General features: G+C 52.5%; 1 protein-coding gene across 9 annotated transcripts in view; it reads left to right on the top strand.

The window, feature by feature from the left end:
* The window catches only part of Prkar1b (protein kinase cAMP-dependent type I regulatory subunit beta), a 131,554-nt gene extending 111,562 nt beyond the window's left edge, over positions 1–19,992 (top strand). For all 9 annotated transcript variants that reach the window (XM_004629584.2, XM_023713410.1, XM_023713411.1 and 6 more), the window contains exons 8-11: positions 1,710–1,770; positions 5,609–5,730; positions 18,064–18,145; positions 18,711–19,992. In XM_004629584.2, the coding sequence (XP_004629641.1) occupies positions 1,710–1,770; positions 5,609–5,730; positions 18,064–18,145; positions 18,711–18,883 (438 nt within the window). In that variant the 3' untranslated portion in view covers positions 18,884–19,992. The remainder of the gene's footprint in view (positions 1–1,709; positions 1,771–5,608; positions 5,731–18,063; positions 18,146–18,710) is intronic.
* The last annotated feature ends 5,631 nt before the right edge of the window (positions 19,993–25,623 follow it).

The raw sequence follows: 25,623 nt of genomic DNA, 5'->3' as shown, positions 1-25,623 counted from the left end.
TGAGCAGATCTGCAGGGCCCAGCAAGGCTGCAGGTGGTGGTGGTGGTGGACCCAGTAGGATCCCTGTCTGCTGGACATATGCCCACCCCATGCGAGAGGACGCACAGTTCCTGTGCCCCCTGGGTGCACCTGGCATGGCCTCTGCTGCGTCTGTGCTGTGTCATCCTGGCTGTGGATCTTGGTGGCTGGAACCTTACATCGAGGGAAGTTCTCAAACCACACTGGGAGCCAGCGCTTCCTCTGTGCTAATTCCAGATCCTTGTGTGCTAAGAATAGTCCTGGCCAGCTTGGAAGTCCGCAGGGCTCACGTGACTCGGGAAAGAAAATGACAGTGCCAGTGCATTCCGGTGGTGGCAGCGCCTTTTGGATTGGTTGTGTCTGTGTTTGCATCCGTCCCCATATGGGTAGATTTGGATGTGGTCATCGCGCATTGAGTGTCCCCACCCTGCATCCACTTAGTACTAAGCTGGATGTGCTGTGGGTGACACAAGAGATGAAGGGGACAATAGACAGTCCAGGAATGTCAGCTCAGATTCACCCCATGTTCAGGCTGTTAGAATCCCAGGCCTGATCTGGAAGCTTCTTAAATGCCTGCTTCTTCCCTGCCCAGCTTCATGCCCAGGGCTGGGTAGAGCTGGGCTTGACCCCACCCCCACCCCAGGTTCCCTTGCAGAGGCCAGCAGGGCTCCAGCATGCTTCAAAATTTATCTTTCCCTCCCTCCCTCCCTCCTTCTCTCCTTCCCTCCCTTCCTTTGTCCTTCCATTTTCACTTTCTTCCATTCCTTTCTCCTCTTCTCAGTACTGGGGATTGAATCCACGTAGCCTTGGCACTGAGCTATTTTTAAATGATTATTGATTTTTAAAATATTATTTAATATTATCAATCTATCTTTCTTTCTTTCTTTCTTTCTTCCTTCCTTCCTTCCTTCCTTCCTTCCTTCCTTCCTTCCTTCCTTCCTTCCAGTACTGGGGATTGAACTCAGGACCTTGTGCTTGCCAGGCAGGCACTTATACCACTGAGCTATATATCTCCAGCTCCCTTAATGATTATTTTTAATGATTTTTAAATGATTATTTTGAGACAGACTCTCACTAAGTTGCAAAAATCCCCAGGCTGGGCTCCAATTTGCGATCCTCCTGTCTCAGCCTGTCAGAGTGCCAGGGTTACAGCTTCTTTTTCTTAAGCATTGGATTCTCAGTTCCCTGGAGCCTTACCTGGGCCTGTGCATGGAGCTAGAGAATACAGACTAAGGCAGAGGGTGCACTGAGCTTTTCGGGGCCCCCTGCCCAGGGACTCTCTAAAACTTCCTGCTGCCCATGGCACCACTGCTTATGCACATCTTTCTACAAGGCGGTATTACGTAGTGCTGACTGTTGGCAGGCAGCCCTGCTCCCGAGCCTAGTAGACAGCAGAGAGGGTGCCATTGTGTCTTCTGGGACCTCCTGACTTTGGAAATTTCAAACTGTCATTTTCTTAGTGCCCACTTGGTTGCTCAGGGTGGCCTGTTGGGGTGGACCCCAAGACGTAGGAAACATCAGGTCCCCTTAGGGGCTGGCATGCCCCGGAAGCCCCAGAAGGAGGGAGAGGGTTGGGACTGGAATTTGTGACCCTTGGAGGCGCCCTCCTATGAAGATGCATGAAAAATCTGGAAACACCAGAATGTTTTGGACCTGCAGACCAACCTCTGTATTCCCTTTCTCCCAAACAGGGCAGCACACTGAGAAAGCGCAAGATGTACGAGGAGTTCCTCAGCAAGGTCTCCATCCTCGGTCAGTGGCTCTGCATGCACCTGGGGCCTCTCAGCCTCCTCTGAGCACCTGTGCCAGCCCAGACACTTCCGTTTTCCTATGTGGCTGGCAAGTGGCTTGTGTATGTGTATGCATACGCACACATACACATACACACGCACACACACACACACACACACACACACACAGTTCTTTGGGGTTTATGATTGGGTCTGCCTGTCTTTTCTGCTGGCTCCTCAGCTTCATCACTTTTTTTTCTTTTTATTTTTTAAAAAACTTTTTACTTCATTATTAATTTTACTGAGAAACAAATAGCAATGAGACAGTTTCAAAACAGTTTAGTAGGACAGTTACAATAATTAATATATTGCATATTGTTGTCTTCCATCACTTTTTTTTTTTTTTTTTTTTTTGTGGAACCGGGGATTGAACTCAGGTCCTTGCGCTTGCCAGGGAAGCACTTATTCCACTGAGCCATCTCCCCGGCCCCTTCCATCACTTTTTTTTTGGCAGAACTGGGGATTGAACTCAGACCCTTGTGCTTGCCAAGGAAGCACTTATTCCGCTGAGCCATCTCCCTGGCCCCACTTTTTTAAAAAAATGCTGAAGATTGAAGGTAGGGACACTGCACAACTGAGCTACTTCCATATCCCTTTTTGTTTTGAGATGAGTTCTTTCACTAAGTCATCTAGGCGGTCTAGAGCTCACCATTCTCCTGCCTCAGCCTCTCTAGTACAGGGGTGCACCACTATACCCAGCTTTAGGCTTGAGCAGAAGGGCAAGTTTGTTTTCTAATAACTGATGACTCACTTGAGCTTCTTTCTCTATTGCTTAGGCTAACCCCAGCATGGCTCTCCAGAGAACATCCTGCCCTCCCAGTGCCACCTGATAGCGTTGTCCCTCTGTTATCAGAGGCCACAGTGCTCCCAGGTGCACCCTGGCTCTGTGCACATTCAGCTGTCTTGCAGGGAATCCCCTGCTGAACCATTTTGAATATGACAAGGCTGGAGGGAGAGACAAAGCCCTCTGGGCTGTGTGCCTGGCCTGAGCAGTGAGGTCACGGGTGTGTGTGTATGGTATGACAGTCACTGCCCACTTTTGGGGAAAGACCTGCCCTGAGCCTGCATCTTCTTTGAATCTTTTTGTAACAACTACGACATAAGCCGGGCCATTGGGCCGCTTTAAGGAGTGCGGTCCAGGGGGTGCATGTGCCTGGCCTTGTGTAGCATCTGCACATCTGGCTCCAGCACTGCCATCACCCTGACCAGAAGCTACCCTCCCTCCCTCCTAAGTTGGCTCCCAAGTGCAAGATGTTTTATTCCCATGCCAAGTCCTAAACCTGGAATCTCTGCCCGCCTTTACCTTCTAGTCTCCTGGCCCCAATCCAGGGCAGGCAAGGGGCTACCGGTACCCAGCAGGCTCTGGGAGAGTTGTCACCTGCTGTTCCATTCTTTGGTGTAGCCTCCAGACAAATAAAGGGGGCCTTTCGAACATCTTGCCTTCATCAGAGTCACAGCCCTTCCTGGCTTCCGTTTGCTATTTTGTTTCCCTATGATTAATGCAAAGCCATCAAGTGTGGCTGGCTTCTCCATAGCCTTCCTGGGGAATAAGTAGCAAGGCCACTCACCACACAAAACCTTCACCAAGGCCTTGGGACGGTGTGATGGGCTCGGGAGGCCTGTGAGTAGAGTTAGGAGTGCAGGCCTTTTCTGCTCACATGGGGCATGGGAAGTACATACTCTGTGTCCTGCAATTCTGCTTCCTTCTCAACCCCACACAGCTGACACAGGGGGTGTGAGCCCAGAGTTCCATGTCCCCACTGTGGGTCCCTGCAGCTCACCTTCATGGTAGGGTCACTGATGTCTGTACACTGCCCTTCAGGATGCTTGGCACAGTTTTCCTGCTCAGGTTCTGCCATCCGTGTTGGAACCCAAGCCTGTGGCAGGAAATACAGTAAAGGCAGAGCTCAGTGCAGCCCGAGTCACAGCCTTCTCCTGTTAGAATTCACTGTCAGCGTCCTGTATTCTGAGGTACAGGATTCTAAGCTGAAAGTCTGAAAAAAAAGGTTTTGTTTCACAAATTGCCTGAAGAGCTTGAGACATTGAAAAAATGGGATGAAAAGTTGCCATCTCCCTTATGGCTTCTTCTACTAGTTTCTACCCAGGATTTATGTTGTTGAGAGATAAGCCTGCTTCGGATCTTGATTTTCAGACCTTAGGATGTTGCAGGTTTCAGATAGGGGAGAAAAGACTCAGCCAAACAAATGTGTGGAGGTGAACCTCCTGACTACAAACTGACTTGTAAAAATCAGATGCATCTCGTCTTGGCCCTCATGGAGAAACGGATAATCCAAGCGCTCCATGTTCACAGGCCATCCCACTTCTGCACCCCTTCCCTCTGGACATAAATATAATTTTGTTCTGGAGTAGCTGCATTCTGTTGGTGTGCTGGCTTGTGTGTGTCTCTACAAAGCCCCAGGCTCCAAATAGCCAAGCAACTGCTGCTTCATTTATTTATTTTTTGCAGTATTAGTGATTAAACTCGGGGGCTTCACAAATGCTAGGCAAGCATTCAGAGCAGAGAGCTACACCCCAGACTTTAAAAACTTTGAGTTAGGGTCTTGCTAAGTTACTCAAGCTGGCCTCCAACTTGCAGTCTTTTTTTTTTTTTTTCCAGAACTGGGAATTGAACTCAGGCCCTTGTGCTTGCCAGGGAAGTGCTTATTCCACTGAGCCATCTCCCCAGCTCCTCAAATGGAATAAGGATTTTTTTTTATTCCGAATGCCTTCAGGGCAAGTTTGGCTAGCTTGAGTTGTAGGGATCAAACCACAGCAACCTGAGCCTGACTGCTTTGTGGAAGCAGCCGCTTAAAGAACTGAGCTAAGGGGCAGGCCCCCTCCAACTTGCAGTCTTGCCTTCGTCTCCCAAGTAGCTGAGATGACAGGCCTGTGTCACCAGACTGGTACCTAGAGCAGCTTCTGTCCAGCACAGACCTTTTAAAGAAAGCTGCTCATGCAACCAGGGTTTAAGCAACCTACCTCATCATGTGTATGGTGCAGTAGAATTGCTATGACCCTGCGGTTAGTAGGAGGCATCCTTTGGGATATGCGGCATTGGCAGGAGGTTGTAGGGAGAGAAATCCCCTGCTAACCTAGATCTAAAATAAATGCTTTTTAAAATTTTTAGCAGCTAACCTACTTAGATAGTATCTAAATATATGCCAGAAAGAGTTATTCTGCAAAAAAAGAATTTGATCAGGCGATCATCATTCCTTATGAAACTCTCACGTTATTTTTTGTTCCTCATAATGACAGGGACGGGCAGGTGTGAGGAAGGTACAAAGATGGTTTGCAGGCATTTGAAGATAAACTTGGCATCAGAATTAAGCAGTTTGGTCTAAAGCTGTGGAGGGAATTATCCCTTTTCCTGCTGTCATCGTGCCAGGGCCTTGGTCTCCATCAGCCCCCACTGGACAGAGTTGCTTTCGAATAGGTACTTGCTTTGACCACTGCGAGTTATTCCAAACCACACAGCAGCTGACGAGCAGCTGTGGCCCCACTGTCTACAAAATTATAGGCAGTTCTGTTCTTCTAGAGGTAAATACAAGTATTTTCATGCTGGGTTAGCTTCGGCTCGGTTTTCAGCACCTCTTGTTTACGCAGTGATCAGTGACAGGCGTTTTCACTGAGTCTCCTGCTTATCCTGGCTCCGTCCACCCAGAATGGCACAGACATGATGGGCCAGCTGTCCATGGCTTTACAGCTTTCTGCTTTACACTTTGGTCACCCGATGCGCTCCTCAGTCAGGCAGCTGGCTGTTTCTTTGTAGTATTGAGCCCGGTTGATTCTTTGCTCTGCAGAGTCCCTGGAGAAGTGGGAGCGGCTGACAGTGGCTGATGCCCTGGAGCCAGTGCAGTTTGAAGACGGAGAGAAAATTGTGGTTCAAGGGGAACCTGGGGATGACTTCTACATCATCACAGAGGTGAGTTCTGCGCAGGTTCACAGCGCCCAGGTTGCAATGCTCGGCATGAATGCTTTTTTTTTTTTTTTGGTGGGGTTGCGAGGTGGGGGGCTCCTCTCTGCTCCTGTCTTCCAACCCCTAAGTCTCATCTGCTCCGACCCCACGTGAATGTCCACATAGGGCATAGGCATGGTGGCCTCTCGTACCTCCCCTTGCTGCATCCACTCTTTCCTGAGATTGAAAATGTCTTCTTGGTGATGGTGGCGGACACGGGGACCTCTGTGTACACATACACACACGCACACACACAGTATGATGAGATGGGCTGGAGCGAGGTGGGCCAGGTATTCCAGGCCCCAGAGCTTGCTGGGGATGTGCTGAGCTCAGTTCCCCATGTTTCCTGGGGTGAAGGATCTCTTCGTGCACTTAGGGTACACTTCATCTTGCCACATTGTTTCCCACAACTGTATGTGACTTCACAGTGACCTCAGGAGGAAAGACTCAGTTAAAGAAGGCAGGGCTGGGGACATAGCGGCATAAGAGCCTGCCTGCAAGGTCCCAAGTTCGATCCCCAGTACTATGGGAGAAGAGAAAAAATCATTTAAAGAAGGTGGTGGAGGACTTCTCCACCAGAACTTCAGGGGTCATTCTCACTATTGTCCAAATCCTTGGGACACATGGGGTCACCTCCTGTGATGGCCACTCTGAGCCTGTCTGGGATGGCTGCCAGATGTTGCGGGGACAGGAAAGGAACCTGGGAACTGAGCTGCAGGAGTCATCCTCTCACTGCCCTTGGTTGCTTAAGGTGGAAGACTCATTTGACTGCAACGTTTCTTTAAAAAGAAAAGAGGAGGAAAGAATGAAACCACAGGCAGAGGAAATTATGGCTCTTCTGCACTGAGGGCAGCTTCTGGTCACAGAGGTGACAGGGAGTAGGAATAGATTTCTCTGCACCAGCTGGGATCCCAGAGGCTTATGCAGGTGACAGCCAGACTATACTGGTCCTAAGAGATAAGAGAGGTGACTGCATGTGGGACTTCTCCCTGGCTTATTTCAGAGGGTCCAGGTGGTAGTCTCAGGGCCTCTGTCATCCTTCCAGTGTGGAGGGGACCCAAGGGTAAGCACGACCATGTCAGCAATGACCCTGTGGAAAGTTGACATTTCTTGGCCTCTATGGGTCACAGAGGCCAAGTGAAGAGCTCCATGACCCCTGTGTGAGTGCTGGGTGGTGATAAAGGTGTTGGACTCTTTGCACACTGGCCTCTGGCCCCCAAAGCTGCCTAAGTCTTCTGTGCTCTGGGTCTTGCACTCGATGGTGAACATAGCCTGGGTAGACACTAATCTGGATGTCTAGAGGGCTAATGTCTGCTAGTCCAGAAATAAAGACGGAGTGTGGCTGGAAGGAGGACATTCTTCTGGCTTCCAAGTGTCCCTAAAACCCGAAACTCTGAAGATGGCCACAGTTCTTAGCTGTGTTTCCCATGGAAAAATTGAATCAAGTTCCCTTATATAGAACCCTTCCTGGTTTTTGTCTCAGTCTGGGAAGTTTATATTTGTAATCCCATGGATAAGTTAGTTTCAATCTACCACACCCAGTGTAACCCATGGTGAGAATAAAGACACTAAGGTATATTTGTAGTTATGGGGAGCCAAGGGGTCCTGAGTCCAGCCATGATGATGGCTAACCTGGACAATGGCTTTGACCCAAGGCCGAACCCAGGTTTTATTTATTTATGAAGAAAGAAGTGGCTTGAGGATGAGTGACTGTGACAATGACGAGAAGTAGGTGAATGCCATGAGCTGGGCTAGGTAGGAGGCCCCAAGTCACCTCTGCAATAGTCAGAGAGAAGGATATACAGAAAGAGTAACCTGCATTACACAATTGAGGTAGTATCTAATGTTTTGGGGTCAGTGCTTCAGCTGTGATGTGTAATCTTTCTTTCTTTTTTTTTTTTAATTTTATTTATTTATTTATGTGTGTGTGTGTGTGTGTGTGTGTGTGTGTGTGTGGCCAGCTCAGCCCACCAGGGGGCAGGGCTGGCTGGCAATGGTGCTGGGGGACCGAACCATGGTCCCTGTGCTTTGCCAAGCTTGCTCTAAGTAGGTGCTTTAGACCACTGAGCCATCTCACCAGCCCCTGTGATGTGTAATCTTTCAAGCCCCAGAAAGTCATAGCCTCTATCTCTTGAAACATTGGCTTTTTATCTCATTTCCTCCTGGCTCACACAAGGGAGCAGAAAATGGGGGATCTGGGGAAACACTGCCTGCCATCTTCAAAGACTACCACCAGCACCTCGGCTAGACTGATTTCATTGCTTAAAGTCAATTGAAGGAATAAGGAAAAAGTCCTAGCCAGCTCTGTACATATCAGTACATGGAAATAGGGTCAGGCTCAGCCAAAATGGAGAAAATTGCTCTTCTTTTAAGAAGAGTTGCCCAGGTGGTCCTCCACACCCCTGCCTTGGACCTGAGATAGACTGATGGAATATGATGGTAGGACATTACCCAGGCTAGGTCATGAGAAGCAAATTCTTCCCTCCACAGCCTTGTAGAACCTGGTTCTTGGGGCCTGGCAGCCTCACCATGGGATGACCCTCAACATGGCCTCCAGCCCATGACCAGTGTGCTTGGCCAGCCCAGAGTGCTCACCGCAGATGTCCAGCCCTGGCCCCCTCGCCACCAGCCGTGGATGTGGGGTCAGGACAGATTGTGGCTCTTGGGCACTGACTGCTTGGGGACCCTGTCTCTCTTCAGTTTTAATCACGGTCCTCATCTGGATGACAGAGGCAGCCCTGCCGGCCACTCTGCATGGGGAACATGTGGGTGGGTGGAACTGCAAACATTTCAGGTGGTTTTACATCCATTGGTAAAAAGGTGGTGCCCACTGGCTGAATCTGGCTCCAAGGCAACTATGTATCAGCTTGAGCAGTATTTTTTTTTTAACTGTTTGAATTAGTTGTTGATATTTTAACATTAGGAGATTCCACATAAAAATCTACCATAAGTCTCCTATATTTGTTTAGATTCTGGTATTTTGCCACACTACCATTTCCTTTCTCTGTCTATAACTAGCTAGACTAGGTGGTAGGTGCCTCTGGAAGATGCTACCAGTGTACCATGGTCCCTGCCCAGCTGTCTTGCCTGGCCAGTGGTCTGTGTGGCTACTTGTGGATATTCATTTATTCATTCATGAATTCATTCATTTATTTGTAGTACTCAGGATTGAGCCCAGGGCTTTGTGCATGATAAGTCAGGCAACGTACAACTGAACCATACCCTACAGCCTTTTAGAAAATTTTAATTTGAGATAGGGTTTCTCTAAGTTGCCCAGACCTAGACCTGCCTGTAACTTACAATCCTCCTGCCTCAGCCTCACATGGGGCTGCGGTTACATGTATAATTACCACCATATCCGAGTGGGCTTGAGAATGGGAATGAATGGCTCTGAAGCTACAGTTGTTGCCCGTCATTTCTGGTGACCCCACCTCCTCCAGCCGAGTGTGAGGCCTAGCACAAGGGAAGCTGTTGGTATGGGCTGGGGCTGGCACTTCAGAGGACTTGATGTACTGGCTGCACAGAGAGGTGTCCAAACATGGCAGTGGGTGATGAGGACTGTCCCTGCTTCAGAGGACATCCTTATGGTCATCAGGAATAGGGCCCTGGAAGGGGGGCACTGAGAAAGAAGTGTTTTGGGGCTGGTTCAGCGAGCAGCTTGTCTTCCATGCCTCTGGATCAAGAACTGGCCCATGGGGGGCATGTTTGCATAGTCTTGTACGAAGCATCTAAAGTGGTTTCCTGGGCAACAAGAGCTCCTCTCCTCTGTGATCAACCAAGTGGACTAAGTCACCGTGGGATCCAGGTTCTCAGGCATAAGGAATACTAGGGACCGAGATGAGACTCAAGGGATGTTCATGATTTCTTGCTGCTTCTGGCTACTGCACTGTCCAAGGCCACCCCAGCCCTGTTCGTTCACAAGGACATTCTCTTGGCTTTCACAGCCCCTCTTTCTGCCTTCCCCAATCAATCTGGAGACGCGTCCTTGGCTTGTGCTGGTGGGCAGCAGTGTCCCCTCTGCCTGGCGTGTGCTCCTGGCGCTGGCCTACTTGTGATGTCTCCAGGCATGGATTTGCATGAAGCAAGCTCTTTTGAGTCATGGACATTCTTCTGAGCAATCCTTCATCCTTGGGCAGAGCTTCTCGTCCACCTGCCTGCCACCTGTCCTCTTCTGTGGCCTCACCTGTTCCGTTGGTTGTCTGCTGGCTGGATATGAGAGGAGATCAGGGCTTGGCCATGGTGGCCTATGTGTGTCTTGCTTCTGTTCTGCTCAAATGCCTGTTTCTTTCTCTAATGGATTTCTACTCATGTGGCCAGATCCAGAAGATAGCCACTTCCGGCCCCTAGAAGCCAAACTATACAAACCTAGCATGTTGAGGGCCATGAGGAAGGCAGAACAAGAAGCAGGACCCCCAGTTTTGCAATATAGAGGGTTTCTGCAGGGGCGGCCCACCAGGAGGAGGGGGCTCCTGGTGTTGCAGCATCTACATGCTCAGTGGCTGTGGAGCTCCAGCCTCTCAGGCACCTGATGTGGTAGAGAAACATGCTTACAGGAGCATGCTTAGCAGACAGGAGCAGGACACTGCTGCTGGGGCCAAGTGGCGCTGGAGCTGCAGCCACCAAGAAACAGGCCCTGGCTGCTGCAGGCTGCTGCTGAGCTTGCTGACCTCCCATACCATCCCCCCCCCCCGCCCCCGTGTCTTGGGGCTGGGCTGCCCTCCTCTCCTGGGTGGTGGGAGAGCCGTCCCTGGCTGGCAGATTGTAAGCTTGGCTGGCCTCCTGGGAGGATGCATGGGCCTGGCAGGGAGACGCTGCTTGCGTGTGCTGCATGCCAGGTCCTGGAGAGAGGCACGGGCTGCCCGGCTGTTCCGTGACCTCATCAGGACTCACGTCTGCAGACGGTACTCTCCAGGAAAGCTGAGCAGGATGGGACTCATGTCTTCCAGCTGCACATTCCTCATTTGGGCTGCACAATCCCCCTGCTGGAGACCTCAGCACAGCCTGGTGGCAGCTGGACCCCAAGAGCGAGTTCCCTATAAAATCCCCAAATCCTGAGGCTGAGTCTAACCAGCTCACTCCCTTTAAGTGGCCTGGGAAGCACTGCCCTGGGAATGTAAGGTTGGGTTTATCTCCTTGCTCAGCAAGTTAATTTTATGAATGTCCACAATATTGAAGCAATAGCAAAACAACACACATTACAGCTCAGCCCACCTGCTCAGGTCCCTTCTGGGGACCTGTGCTGTTCAGGGTCCTTCTTGCTTCAGTCTGGTCAGAGTCCTTTCTGCCTGGCCTCTTGGCAAGGAGTCTGAAGGATGATGTGGTAGTGCATCCTGAAATCCCAACCCTTTGGGAGGCTGAGACAAGAGGATCTTAAGTCTAGGTCTTACCTGAGAAACTTAGTGAGACTCTGGACAAGCCTTGCTAAGTAAAAAATAAAAAATAGAAAGGCTAGGGATTTAGCTCAGTGTAAAGACCCTAAGTTTCATTCCCAATACTGGGGAGGCTAGGTTACCTAAGTGAAATGCCACTGTGGTCAAAGACAGAGGATGGTGAGACCCTCCCTGGGACAGGTCATGGCCCTGTAACATTGCCTTTGCCCTGATAGTGTCCTTCTAGCTTTTTTGTCCATGCGAAAAGCATTTTTTAAAAGTGTGGCATTGCTGCCCCCAAACAAGCTTGAAAAGCCTTGTATTTCTCACCCCCCTTACCCTGCAGGGATGCTGGCAGCCCCACAGCCAGCCGAGCTCCCATTTCAGACGTTGGGTCCTGTTTCCCACCCATCCCCACTCCGCCATGCAGGCATCCGTGCTGAGACAGATGTGGAATGTATCTGCTGGATTCCAAGGTCCTGGATTACCCAGGCCGAGACTCCTGGCACCACAGGGAGGAGAGTTAAGCACCATGCAGACTGTTGCCATGAACACGGATGTTTTGGCCAGGAAAACCCTAACAGATGCACTGTTCTTGATAAGTCTGTCTGCTGGGGCTTCAACCTCTGCACCTCTACAGCTGTGCGCCTGGGGCCAGGGCCGGCCAAAGACACCCTGGTCATGTGGCAATGGGCCACAGGCTTTGTGCCGGCAGGAGACACCTGTGAGTAATCTGGGCCCCTCATTCAGACCATCTAAACCTGGTCTCCAGAGGCTCTACTTCACGGATTGATGCTCATCCACAGCCATGGTGCTCTGACTCTGCTACCCAACATGGCCTGGTCCCCAAGCAGATGACATGGGAAGAACAGAAGAACATAGGGAGCAGGTTGTGGGCCTCTCACTCTGCCTTTACCCTCTCGCTGACCCTGAGCATGGGCTGGTCCCTCTCCCTGGGCACCCGCAGAACTTCTACAACCACTGAATGTCCACCTGGTGTATGGTGCCCACCCCAGGTAGCCCCGAGGCAAAGGCGCCATCTACAGGTGGAAGGACCCATCCATGCAGGGGCTGTACTCCCTCTGGGTCCTCTCCCCAGGCACGGGGCTGACAGGGCTGGGTTGGCACCTGTCCCTTCCTTGGAGTCCTGGCGCCGGATTCCCTGCTAATGTCTTGTTTCCCACGGAAGCTGCTGGGCCGTGCCTGTGCCAGAGCCCTAACCTCACGGACAATCCATTAAATGTTGGCACAAAGCTGACCTCCGTGCTCACCAGCCAAGTGTGTCTTCTCGTTGTTTCAAGGACAGTTTGCAGCCAAGGTGTGTGACATGCCCACCTCTCGTCTCAGGCGGTCAGGTCCAGGGGAGCTCAACAGGGTGCCTTTATGACCAGAGAGCCAGGCCTCTCAAATGAGCCACTGAGGAGCCACTGTGTATACTAAGGAGCCACTATGTGTACGAAGGGAGCTCTCAGAACAGAAGACAGATTTGCATGGGAAGGGTTGGGATTCAACTGCCTTCCATGTGGCAGAAAGTGTTACTTACGGTGATTGCATTCTTAAAAGCTCCAGAAAGTAGGTGGGCATGGTGACTCACACCTGTAATCCCAGCACTCTGGGAGGCTGAAGCAGGAAGATTGCAAGTTCAAGCCCATCCTGGACAACTTAATGATTTAATGAGAGCCTGTCTCATAATACAAATTTTTTAAAAAAGGGATGGGAATGTAGCTTTGTGTGAAGGCCCTGGGTTCCATCCCTAATGCAAAAAAGAGGGAAGGAAGGAAGGAAAGAAGGGAGAAAAAAGGAGAGAAAAGAAAAGGAAAAGAGAGAGTAAAGAAAAAGAAGTGGAAACCATAAAGCTGACCAGAAGGTCTCGTGTAGGCCCCAGGTGGGCTTAGTGCTCTGTGTGTGTGCATGTATGTGTGCATGGGTGCATGTTTGCATGGGCGTATGCCCACAAGTGTCCTCCCACGTTGGATTTAAATATGACAGTGTTAGGTTGAGTCTGAGTTTTCCAGGTTTTGAGGAGTTTTGTGAGAGGTGAGAATTTGCTGAGAGTACAGTGCCTCTGAGCACAAGGTCCTGAGGTCCACCTACCTTCCTGTTTTCTCTTGTGATCTCTGCCCCGTGTTGCTGTCCGTTGGGTCTCCTCATCATGGATGAAGCCAAGGCCGCTGGAGAGCCAGGCCTGTGCTTAGCTGCTGAGTGTGGTACAGATGGCTGGGGAACACCAGACTCTAGGTCCTTGTGGGTTGCTGGCTCCTCCCAGCATCAACCCCAGCATGTTTGTGCCTTCCCTTTCCTCTTACGGGGAGTGAAACCCGTGTCCACGTGTGGTGGCAGCACACATGCATTTCTTGAAAACAGCATGTGGTTTTTCTGTTCTAGGGCTCCATGTGGGTGGACTCAGCTTGTGTTGCTGGCTGGCTGCTCCTGAGACCATCCTGCCTGCCCTTGTGGCAGTCCTTTGTGAATGGCTGTGGGTCCCCATGCTTTCTCAGTGGCTTCCACTGTCTTCAGGTGCTGCTGGGCTTGGGCTGGGCTGAGCCCCAGGCCATAGCCCATCATAAGACAAACCCTACCACTCTCCTGTCCCCTCTTGTCCCCTCCCCACTTCTGTCCCATCTTTTCTGCAGTTCCCCTTGCTGACAGGGAGGCTCCACTGTCCCCTCTGGCTCCTCTTGTCTTCCTGATCACTTGGTGGGTTGCCAGGCCTCAGTGGGGACCCCCTAATTTACTTCCTTTGCACTGTTTGTTTGTGTGGACAGGGACATGTCTGTCATGTTCCCAGTCCAACAGCCATGACTAATACATGGCTGCTACTCCACAGGCATTGAAGGCCAACACCTGCAAGTGGGCTGAGGCTAGCCAACCCTCATGCCCATGGCAATGTCCCTTCTTGTAGTACTGGCCCCCAATGCAGGGACCTGACCACACAGTCAGATCCCCTTGGAGCCCAAGCATCTAAGGTGAGGCCAAGTCAGAGCTTGTCACAGGAAAGAGTCTAAGGAGAACTGGTCACTCATGGGTGGATTCTACAATAACATCCTGGATCCCCTTCTTATGAAAGTTGTAGGTTTTTTTTATTTATTTTATTTTATTTTTTAGGAAAGGGTCTATGGGTATTCAGGATCTCACTACTAGATTGGACTCATAGTGATCTACCTGTTTACAGTGTCCTAATATCTGGGATTACAAGTGTGTGCCACCACACCCAGTCTCAATTGCCATCTCAGCATGCCCCAGGGGTGGAACCGGCATGGCAGGCCTAGGGAATTGAACCCCCAGCCCCTGAGCCTGCTTGCAGGCACTTTAATCCACTGAGCTATTTAGCCAGCTCTTGGAAGTTGTGTTTAGTTTTTGAAGTTGTAGAAAAGTTTTGATAGTCAAAGTAGTTATAAGGAAATAGAGACATACCCATCATGGACAGCTTGGAATGACCCATGTCACACACAGGTGGTGGAGGTGCTGTCCTAGACTAGCTCTGCTGGCTTCAGCTGCCATTACGGTCCAATTCTGTCCCAAGGCAGCCACATTGTCAACTACAGGAGGGGCAGGGTTCCAGGGATGGATAGCAGTGTTCTTTGTTGTTTCCTTTGCTGGGTTCTCACTATGTGGGTGTTTTATCCCCACCATGCACCTTGCTTGGGAGGTTCTGTGACCGATCCAGGCTTACAGACTGGATGGGGCTACTCTCAGGTCACACAAGGCTGACAATTTGCACTGACCAGGGCAGCCCTTGTGTCATTCAGTGACCTGTCCAGCCCCAGGCAGATGGCACATCCCCCAGCCCCAGGAACTCAAGGTGCAGCCCTGTTGGAAAAGGCCAAAGGAGGATGAGAGAGTTGGCTTCTGCTTCTTGGGGATCTGAGAGTACCCCCACAGTCTCATGGCACCCCCATAGTAGCCTTCCTGAAGGGAGGGCCCAAGCCCACTGAAATGTGCCCCTTGCCTTGCCATGTGTTCATGCAGGATATTTCGACAATGACTCTGTAGACACAAACTCTAAGGGTGGGAGGTCCCCTCCTTGGAGACTGGTGTGTATTGTTGGCAACATTCTAGCCCAGTATGGCCAGGCAGTAGGAGGTCGGCACACCTCCATGGGATAGACAACTGTCCAGAGCACATCAACGTGAGAGGCTAGCTGGTGGCCCCCCAAAAGCCACAGGGTGCTGGAGGCTGGTAGCACCTGTTGCTCAGACTCTACCAGAAGCCAGTGTTCCTACAGCTGAGTTATAGGCGAGGAGGCCTGTTACCTGCTGGGCCGTGCGGGAGTGAGGACAGTACTGGGTCAGCAGTACCTCCTGCAGAGGGGCCTTGGGAGGGACTGTGATGGATGTAGCTGTTGCTGAGCTCGGTGCATCAAGGACAGGCTGGCCTTGCCTGAAGCCCATGGCAGCCAGGGCTGCATCAGGCCATGTGATCAGTGAAAAGACAGTGACCACACAGGTAAATGGTCAGCACAGCTGGCCTAGTGGTGTTGTTCCCAAACCAACTTTTGCCTCTTCCTGTTCCTCAGGACCTCTGTCCTCATCTTCCTCCCCAGAAGGCTGAGGGTTAAGTCCAATCACTTTGGTCCCATCTCTTCTCTTAGCAAATGGTCAGGGTGAGTAAAAGTTCTGCTGTGGTGAGGATATTTCTAGAAGCTCCTGGAAGGCTTTCACATTGAAGAGAAGGAAGAAGTGGGCTTTCTTTTTGCTGGTGGTGTAGGATGGCATATAGTGATTCCTAGAACTCTGGCAGCCTCTGTGCTACTATGAGGTACCCAATTAAGAGCAGAGCACCCTGCTGAGGCTCCAGTGCAGGGGGAGAACAGTCCTGGTGCTGTATTAGCCAACCCTGAAGCCTTCCTGCTTATCTTCCCTTCCGCTTATTAACTTTTGGCTTTCTGCGTCTGAAGGTAGAAACATCTGATCATTGTTCTCAGCTGTTGTTTTACCAAGTGATTCTATAAACCAAGAGCTTTTTTCAAAAACAAACAAACAAACAAACAAACAAACAAAAAACCAAAAAACAAAACAAAAACCAAGAGCTTCTGGTCCCTGGGAAACAATCCCAACTGTAGCTCAGAAAATTGTTAAAAATGGTGTGAAAGGTACAGACTTGCATATGAAACAGGAAGGATGAATGTGGAAGACAACTGGGTCAGGGCCATGGAGCTTCAAGACCAGCTGTCCTTGTACCCAGGGCTGGATCTGCCCCTGGCCCAAATAATCACTTCATAGTTTAAGGCATTCTGTTGTTAGAGCAGCAGGAAACCCAAGTCCAGGTTTGTCTGCTGCAGTCCGGGCCTGGGAGGAGTAGGTTGAGGTTATCCCCGTACAGCCAAAAGCCCACCCTGTGACTAGCACCTGGCCAGCCAGGGCCAGAGCAGCTGGGGCAGGCAAAGCTGTGCTGGGGGCTGGGGTGAGGGCGTGCTCCCCGCCTCCCTGCCTTCATGGTGGGCGCTCCATGGGGTGGTCTGATGTTTACATGTCCCCCTCCATCCATCAGCTGTATTCATAAACACGCAGAGGCCCAGAGCCCAGTGGCCCCCAAACAGAGGGGCCCGGGCGGGGAATCCAGCTTGCTGGGGCTGCCAGTGGGTGCCTGGGGATTCCAGGCACGGTGGGCACTGTGGGCCTTGACCCGTCTCTCTCAGACCGTGGAGGGGTAGGAGTTATTCATTAAGCGACACAGCCAGCCAACTGGATGGGGTGAGCTGGGGTGAGCTGAGCCCACCTTGAAATGAGATGCTGTTCATGCCAGTGCTCTCAGAGGCCCCCAGCAGCCGGGCTGTCCAAGTGGAGAGGTGGCCCTGGGGACTTGAAGGCTGGGGGTGGGATCCTCTGTCTACCCAGTTGTAAAGCATGATGCAGGGTAGGGCAGAGTGTGTGAGAGGCTCAGAGAGGGATCCGATCCTCCACTCTCCAGCCCTCACTGGGCTGGCCACACTGTTGACCTGGCTAGTGTTAAAAATCACTGTTGAGATAGCATAGAAAGCTCCTCTTTTCTTTTTGGTGGTACTGAGAGTTGAACAAGGAGCCTTTACTTTGAGCTACATCTTCAACCCTTTTAAAATTTTTGTATTTCGAGACAGGATCTGCCTGTCACTGTGTTGCTGAGGCCGGCCTCAAGCTTGCAGTCCTCCAGTGTCAGTGTCTCAGGGCACTATCATTATAGGCACAAGTCACCATGCAGGCTAGAAACCCCTCTGAACCTTCCCCAGAGCCCTATAGGCTGCAGAGGGGGAAACTCCTGACACAAACAGCTTTTCAAAGTGACCAGTAGCCAGGTGGGTCTGGGGCCAGAGCTCAAGCCAGATTTCAGGACAGGCCTTGCTCCCAACCCAGCCAAAGGGCACATGGAGGCTGGGAGACTTGGCTGCCCTGCTGCCCTCGCTGCCCTCACTGAGCCTGTGATGTGTGCTGCATCCCGTGGGGCCTGTGGCATTCTGCCCACAGCCTCTGTGTTAATCATTGAGCTGGTGATGTCTGCAGACCCCGCTCTCTGTTCTGGGGTGAGGAGGGGCCGCCTTGCTGGCGGGTGTATGACCCTGGGACCGTGTCCTCCCTGCCCACAGCTCCCTGTCCTTGAGCTTCCATCCAAGGTCAGCTTTAAGTAGCCACAACTAAGCAGTGGTCCTAGGGACTATCCTGGAGTTCACCAACCCCTTCAGAAAGGGAAGGAAAGACAAGGTGCCTAAGGACTGTTGCTTGGAGGGGAGGGGCTTTCATGTGTCCCCATGGAAACAGAACTCAGCCAGGTCTCCAGGCAGGGGCTTAGACCTCATGGCACTCAGATCTGTGTCCATGGTCTAGGAGGAGGAACGAGGGGCAAGAGGAGTGAAGTGTTGGCATCCCACTGTAGAAAGGAACCAAGCAGGGGTGACCTCCCCTATGAATGACCTCAGTATTAGCCTCCACAGGTGACACCCACTCCCTTCCTCCCGCAGGGCACTGCCTCAGTCCTCCAGCGCAGATCTCCCAACGAGGAGTACGTCGAGGTGGGCCGACTGGGACCATCTGACTACTTTGGTGAGTTGGGATTCCATGTCTCTTTGGGGTCTTGGATGAGCAGCTGCATAGAGGCTTCCTGAAGTCTTGGGGTAGGCCCCAAGGGGATTGGGCTGAGCTACAAAGTGGCTATGACAAGGGCCTCAGTTCATGTCACCTCACATGGAGGTCTAGGACCTGGGACCCCTAGGATCAGTTGGTCCTACCTGTGGCTGCTGAGAGGACGTGACCTTGGGGAGGGCCAGGTTGAAGGAAAAAAGGGATGCAGGGATCAGCCACTGCCAGCATTCCTAATCCTGGGGGGTGTCCTGAGCACATCTGGGCTGGTGCATGCTGCTCCTACAGCGGTAGAACAATGCCTAGCTGAATTTGAATTTCAGATAACTGTGAATGCTTTGATAGTTCATATAAATGTATATTGAATATTTGACATAGTTCGATGGACATACTTCACACTACAATTTTTTTGTGTACAGTATTTGGAATTCAAATTTTCCTGGTGCTCATGTGGCACTGGCCCTGAGGTAGGTGATTTCTGAGCACCCCAGAGTCAGCAGAGCCCTGACTGTGCTGTTTTCATCCTCAGGCGAGATCGCGCTGCTGCTGAACCGGCCTCGGGCGGCCACTGTGGTGGCCCGGGGACCCCTCAAGTGCGTCAAGCTGGACCGGCCACGCTTTGAGCGTGTGCTGGGGCCCTGCTCTGAGATCCTCAAGAGAAATATTCAGCGCTATAACAGCTTCATCTCCCTCACTGTTTGAGCAGCTGCTGCCCGCCATGTGTCTGGGCTGGGAGCCTGAAGAGGTGGCTGGTGGCGCTGGTGACCCAGCATGGACTCCCTTCCCTCTGGACTCTTTGTGGAATAAGTAATCAGCTTGTGCATTTCCAAAACAAAGGGCAAGAAAACAGAAGATGTCCCAAGACCAAGGAGGTGACAGGCCAGCTTCCTTCCCCAGTGTCCTTCCTGTCTGCCCCAAGGGCTTATTTGGAGCTGTTCCAGCCCCTTTGAGTTTGCAGAGGACCTATGGTGTCAGGTTCTCCAGGCCTAGTCCCACTGTGGGACAGATTTCATGAGATAGGTTTTTCCCCAAAGGGACATTCAGGCTGGAGGCAGAGATGGAGACTGAGGAAAGAGGGCTTAGGCCTGTCCCTCCCCCTCCTCCATCAGGCCCCCAGGGGACACTGGTTGGATCCCTGGCTCCTGACATGGTGACCTGGGCTGTGGGCCCATATGAACATGGAAGGTTGGAGGAGCTGTCCTGGGAAGAGATTAGAAAGGCCTCCTCTGAGTGAGCCACACACTGCTGGACACCTGGAGCAGTTGGCAGGGCCTGATGCCCCTCACTGGAATGGGTAGGAGCCCTAAGTTTGGGACTTTACAATTCCTGGTGAGTGCTGCATTGGGATCTCTTCTCTTGAAGTCAGGATACTTGTCAGCCATGTGGCCACTTGAGGACCTGGAGGGAGAGTTAGGCTTTCTGAGCATTTTGGATAAAGCTGTAGGAATCAAGGTTCCTTCGGAGTGGTCCCCATATGACACCTGTGTGACTGGAGTCCAAGCCCAGGAAGACCATGTGTTCCTTACCTAGCCTTCATGCCCAGGATGTGAGGGAAAATGTAAGGGAAGCCAGCCCTTCCCATCCCAAACCATCCACAGACCTGTCCACTAGATGTGTCTCATGTCTCACGAGGGCACAGAGTCTGAGAGCCCCAAGGGGCCATCCCGTCTTGTCCCTGCTGTGGCCAAGGAGGCCACCCTGCCAGTGAGCAGCCCCTGCCCTTGCCTATCCCGCCTACGCCTGTGGACTTCGTGGCTGTGCACTGCCCCTGGCCGCTCCTGGTGTGCATGAGCTAATAAATGTGCAGTGAAGAACCACTCGCTGGCTTGGAGCTCTTGGTTTGAAATCTTTCCTAAAGAGGGGTTTTCTTTCTTTCTTGTTTTATTGTGATAAAATGCACGTAACACAAAATTTATCATTTTAACCATTCTTAAATGTGAAGCTCAGGGACACTGTCCGCATCACCATGACCATCACAGATGGAAACCTCTTCCTGCAGAACACTGGCTCCTCATGCCTGCTCCAGCCTATGTCTACCCTGTGGCCACCTTGCAGACCAGGTAGGAGGCCATGCTGTTGTTCATGGAAGGGACAGGGGGAAACTGTGGCTCCCAGGGGAAGAGGCTTACTCAGGGCCATCAGGGAGGGTGTGGCTTGGGCCCTCCAGCTAGCTGGGGCCACTGGTCAGGGATCTGCCGATGAAGTGCAGAGGCTGGGACTTGGCCTAGGCACAGTGGTCGGCTCCATGCTGCTCTGGCCTTTGCCCCCAGCCAGCCAGGGAACCAAGGGCTACTCTGCCTTCATGGGTGGGTTCTCCCACTCCTGAGGCTCTGAACCCCTCCTGTGCCTTTGCAACTGGTGTCAGTTTCCCAGAGTTCATTTCGTGGTCTCAGGTTCTGGCCAAAAGACTGAAGAGGACTGATGCTCTGCTGGCTCACAAATGGGCAGTGCCCATGGGCTCCCTCTCTGCTGGCCACCCCGGCCCAGGGGCTTGGCTGAGCCTGCCCCAGCTCTGTCTCCAGCAGTGCTCTATGTGGCTTCCAGCCTGGACCTCTCAGCCTCAGCTTCCCCATCTGTAAATGGGCGTGACAACCAGCCAAGCTGGGTGGTAAAATGAGATCACCACTGGCTGGAAGCAGCTGGGCAGGGCCCACCACACAGGCAGCCAGGATGATGACCTTGGCCAGGGCCTCCAGACAGTGGACAGTTCAGCCTCACCTCCCCCGGATCAGTGAATCAGCCAGACTGTGGTGACTCATACTGAGACTGGGCAGTTCCCTCCTGGCCCCCACTGCCATACTGGGCAGCAAGGTAGACCTGGGTCGGGGGTTCTCTCATCTGGAGATGGGGTGCTGCAATTGTGATCATGGCCATCCCAGGCTGCTGTTCCCAGCCCCCAGAGATCTGGCCTGCTCTGAGTGCTGGGCACCCCTGCTCTGCCCAGGGGCTCCCACCAAGCTGACCTCCCTCATCCTGGTCTTGCGCCCTGGGATGTGACCAAATCAGGAAGCTGGAGTCTGACTCCTCTGTATACTTTTGTGTCCTGCTGGTCAGAGGACCCTCTCGCCCGCTTCACCCCATGCTGCCCCTTGAAGGTCATATAGTCTGGTCCTGACTTGTACTCCAAGGGGTCTGGTGTTCTTAGTCTCCCACTCTGTACAGAGGCCATGTGTGCTGTGGGCCCCACGGCCCTCAGAAGCCCTGCCTGGGACCTACTCAGCAGAGATACTGCTGTGCACAGTGGAGTTTTAAATCTGTCAGACAGAAGATCACTGGGCTGTTTCCCCAGAACACCATCTCCTGATTTTGGTCACAGCAGCAAGGTGCTTTGGGATCAGCCTTCAGTTAGGACAGAGCCCTGTGCCATCCCACTAGAGACTTCCCTTACAGTTTACACAACCAGCCCCCTCACCCACCTCCTGGTAGATTTCTGTGGCGGAACCCAGCTGATGTGTTTCAGGAGGGCATTTGGAGGGAGGCTGGCAATAGCCGACCTGCCATTCACAGCCCCTGCAGACGAGGTACGCTGGCTGAAGTGCCGGATTCTAAACTCACCTACCTTGCCACAAGCTCTGATCCTCATTCTTTCTAGCTGTGTGGCAGCAGACAAGTTCCTTATCTTTTCTGGACCTTGCTGGTCTCATACATAAAACAGGAATAGGAACAGCTGCCTCATTTTTACACTTTAAACATTTTATTAGTACATACTTGCAGTGTATGATTATGTTCATGGTGGGGAGTTGGTACATTTGCATAATGCATCTTGATTCTTTTTACCTCTTGAGGTTAGATTTTAATGTGAAGTGAGATTGTGTTCATAGTAAGTGTAGAGAGGATCTGACCAGAGGAAGTTCAGATTCAGAACTGCTGGCAGATGTAATGACCCGTAATGACCAGAGTTTTCCCCAGATCTGTATGCTGTGGAGCTGGTGGCTCAGGATAGTGGTTCTCTCTCTCTCTCTCTCTCTCTCTCTCTTTTTTTTAAATTTTAGGGAGGGGCCTACAGTGTGTTCAGGGTCTCACTACTAGATTGGCTTTGTAGTGATCCGCCTGTTTACAGCCTCCCAAGAGCTGGGATTACAGGCACGTGCCACCATGCCCAGCCTCAATTGCTATTTTAGCACACCCCAGGGGTGGGGCTGGCATGGCAGGCCCAGGGATTGAACCCCTGGGGTCAAACCCCTGGCCCCTGTGCCTGCTTGCAGGCTACTTTAATCTGCTGAGCTATTTGGCCAGCCCAGGATAGTGGTTCTCTTGTCTGGCTGGCTGCCTTGGTGTCTTACCCCCACCTCCTTCCCCTGCACTAAGCCCTAGACCCCTAAGTCCTCAGTGAAGGTATCCAAGTGCTACTTTGTTGTTGCCTGGGTGTAGGAGCTCCAAGGTGAGGTGTCCATGAAGGTGGCCCTGATGTCCTTGGAGGTGAGATGGCACCTCTGCAGTCCCCACCCACCTACTACTTCAGTCCTTCAATAGCCCTTTGGGGAGCTGCTGGACAGAGGGGCTAGGGTGACCCTGCTGTCCCCTTGTCCCGACTAGCTCACCTCCAGGGAGGTGGTAGCCTCTGTCTGCTCAGCCCCATAGAGCAGCAGTCCACATGTAATAGTGCCTGGTGCTCAAAGGCTCTCTCCCACAAATCCATCCACCAAATCCATGGCAAGGACCATTGTATGAAACGAGATGCTGGTCTCAGAGGGGCATTCATGGGCACATGGCACAGAGGTGTCCAGGGAGCTGGGCCTGGGCCTTCCCCACTGGCTTAGCCTGCTCTGCCTGTCCTGAGTGATAAAAACCATTTATGGACCCAGCCACCACCCCTGGGCCTGGCCAGGTTCCGCCTCAGGTCAGCCAAGCTTCCTGGGAATCCCCTGGGGAGTCCTGGGGCTTGGCAGAGGTAGAGGCAGTGAGTGACCATGGCCAATCTGTTCTCTGCCCTGTGACTGGGGCCTGTAGGGGCTGTCCCTGGGGCCATTCACCCTCACCTCTTCCTCCAGGCTGGGAATAGAGTATGGGGTTAATGGGACCCACAGAAGGGCTAGTGCCAGTGCTGAGCAGGTGCCACCTCCATCAGCCATGGAGTCTGGGCCTCAGGGTCTGGGCCACAAGTAGGGCAGCAGCCTTGTCCTCAGGAAGACTCCTGTTCCAGCTGGGCAGGACAAGATGCAGCTGCAGAGGGGTGTAAAAAACAGTGGGGTGGAGGCCTTCCCCTTAGCTCATCTCTTTAAGTGCCTGCTTCAACAAAGTAGTCAGGCTCAGGTTGCTGTGGTTCAATCCCCAGAACTCAAGCCAGCCAAACCTGCCCTGAAAGCATTCAGAGCAAAAACCAACCAACCAACCAAACAAACAAACAACAACAAAAACAAAAACAGTGGGGGCTAAGCACAGCCAGGGATGGTCCTGGGGCAGGAAGGAAGCCAGGGACTGGCTTGAGGGTCCCAAGCCCAGGTGAGCCCTGAGCAAGTATAGGATCATCAGCCACAGAGCCCTGTGTTGGGTGAAGTAGGGGACAGGAATGGGGTATGTAGGTTGAGGTCCTCCGGAGGGGGTCAGAGAGAGTGGTACATGGGGCTTGCTTCATTTTGGAGGGGTAACTGTGGCCCAGGGCTGTCCAGGGCATTTCTCTTGCTGACTGATGCTGGGAACCCACCTGAGGCCAGGCAGGGTAGGTACAGGGGAGAAGAACCCAGTCTCACTGGCCTCTGGCCACTCACTTTAAGGAGGGGAGCATAGGGCCACAGAATTCACCCTTTGGAAGAATCCTTGTGGAGATAGCTGGTGCCCTCTGGCCCTGCCCACTAAGCACGTCTAGGCACCCTCAGGTTGTGTGAGGGCTTAGGGGTGGGAGTCTTATGGAAATCTACTCCCCTCCTCTCCATCTAGGATGGGGGGTGGGGATAGGAGGTACCAGGCATACCAGGTTCTGGGGTCTGGCCTGGTTGGATCAAGTGGGGAAGAGGGGGAAGGGGAAAGGAGAGGAGGGGAGGCAGAATAGAGGGAGGGAACCAGAGGGGAGTCGGGAGGAGAACAGAAAATGCATTCCAGAGGAATGATGTGAAGTGGGGAAGGTCCCTGGATTGGCTCCCCTGAGAGGGAGATGGGAAGGGTGGGGTAGGCTGGAAGGGAAGGTTCTTACCCCTGGGAGAGCTGCCTGGCCACATCTTTCAGCCTCCTCTGGAAGCTTCTTGTCATATTCCTCTTGGCCCTGGGCCAAGGTATCCCAGGGGCAACTTAACTGGGCAGGGGCAGCAGCCCAGCTGGGCCTTTCTGCCCCTGCCCTGCCCTGCCCAGTGCACACCTGTTGTGCCTCAGAGCCCACACAGAGCTGGCTCTGTCCTGGCTGCCTGGCCTCTGAGGCTCTTGGGTGCTCTGGAAGGTGACCTTTTGGTCAGAGGGCACTGTGGGAGGGACAGAGCCATGTGTCCAGTCTGACCAAGCCGCTAGTCTCAGCACAGTGGCTAACTCAGGTATCCATAGCATCCTAAGTGCTTTCTGAGTTCCAGGATTGCTTGATCCTGGCATCCTGAAGACCAGGCAGGCATGGCACATCTGGGCCTTGGCCAGGGTCACACAGCTAACAGATGAGGCCAGGGTCCAGACCCTACAGCCTGGCTCTTCTCCTCTTGGGGCCAGGCTGGATGTGTGTGGGCAGGGTCTCTTCTCAGACACCCAAAGTTACAGTCAGCTGGGGATTCCTGGGAACTAGGGTGGTGATGGTGGTGGTGATGATGGTAATGGTGATGTCAGTCTGGAGAGGAACTTGCAGGAGAGTGAGCTGTCAGGCTTCTCCTCCCTGGAGCCTCTGCCACCCAGAGGGCTCATTCCCTCCCCAAAAGGGCCCTTTCTGCCCTAGAAGGGAGGCTGACAGTGCCCGGACAGTCCTGGTGGGCAAAAGGTCACAGGCCTCATAGCACCCAAGAATCAGATGTTTGTGCCCTGTGGCCTGTCTGGCAGATAGGGCTAAGTAACCAGGAAGGCATGCTGATGGGGTGCAAGGAACAGGCTCTGAGAACAGTTCTCAGACACAGCTCCTGCAATAGCCCTGAGGGCAGCTGTGAAGCAGGAGGTGGCTGTTTAAACTGCATGAAGGTGGCTTGTCTGGTCAGCACCTGGGCAGAGATGCTCAGCAACCAGCTGGGGTCTTGGGTTCCAGACAAGGAGGCAGAGTCACCAACATGGCACAGACCCCGAGTGACAAGGAGGAGCCAGGGAAGAAGCAGCCACAGCTTCAGGACAAGTCCTTGAGGCCCGCTGGCAGTCACCTTATCACCAGGAGGGAATCAGAGAAGACCTCAGAGAAGAGAACTTGATCCGTGGCTGGGCCTGCCCACAAGCCAGACCTCTGGGCTTCCTCCTAAGGGTCCCCCTTGTAGAAGCAGGCTAGGTTGAATTGCCATTCCCTGACACTGAAAGCAAAAGCTGACATGGGCGAACTATTAAGTAGATAG

Source organism: Octodon degus, unplaced genomic scaffold (assembly GCF_000260255.1).
Source record: "Octodon degus isolate 3935 unplaced genomic scaffold, OctDeg1.0 scaffold00031, whole genome shotgun sequence".
Classification (NCBI taxonomy): domain Eukaryota; kingdom Metazoa; phylum Chordata; class Mammalia; order Rodentia; family Octodontidae; genus Octodon; species Octodon degus.
Note: the sequence above shows the minus strand (reverse complement) of the source record. Positions and strands in the feature narration are given on the sequence as shown.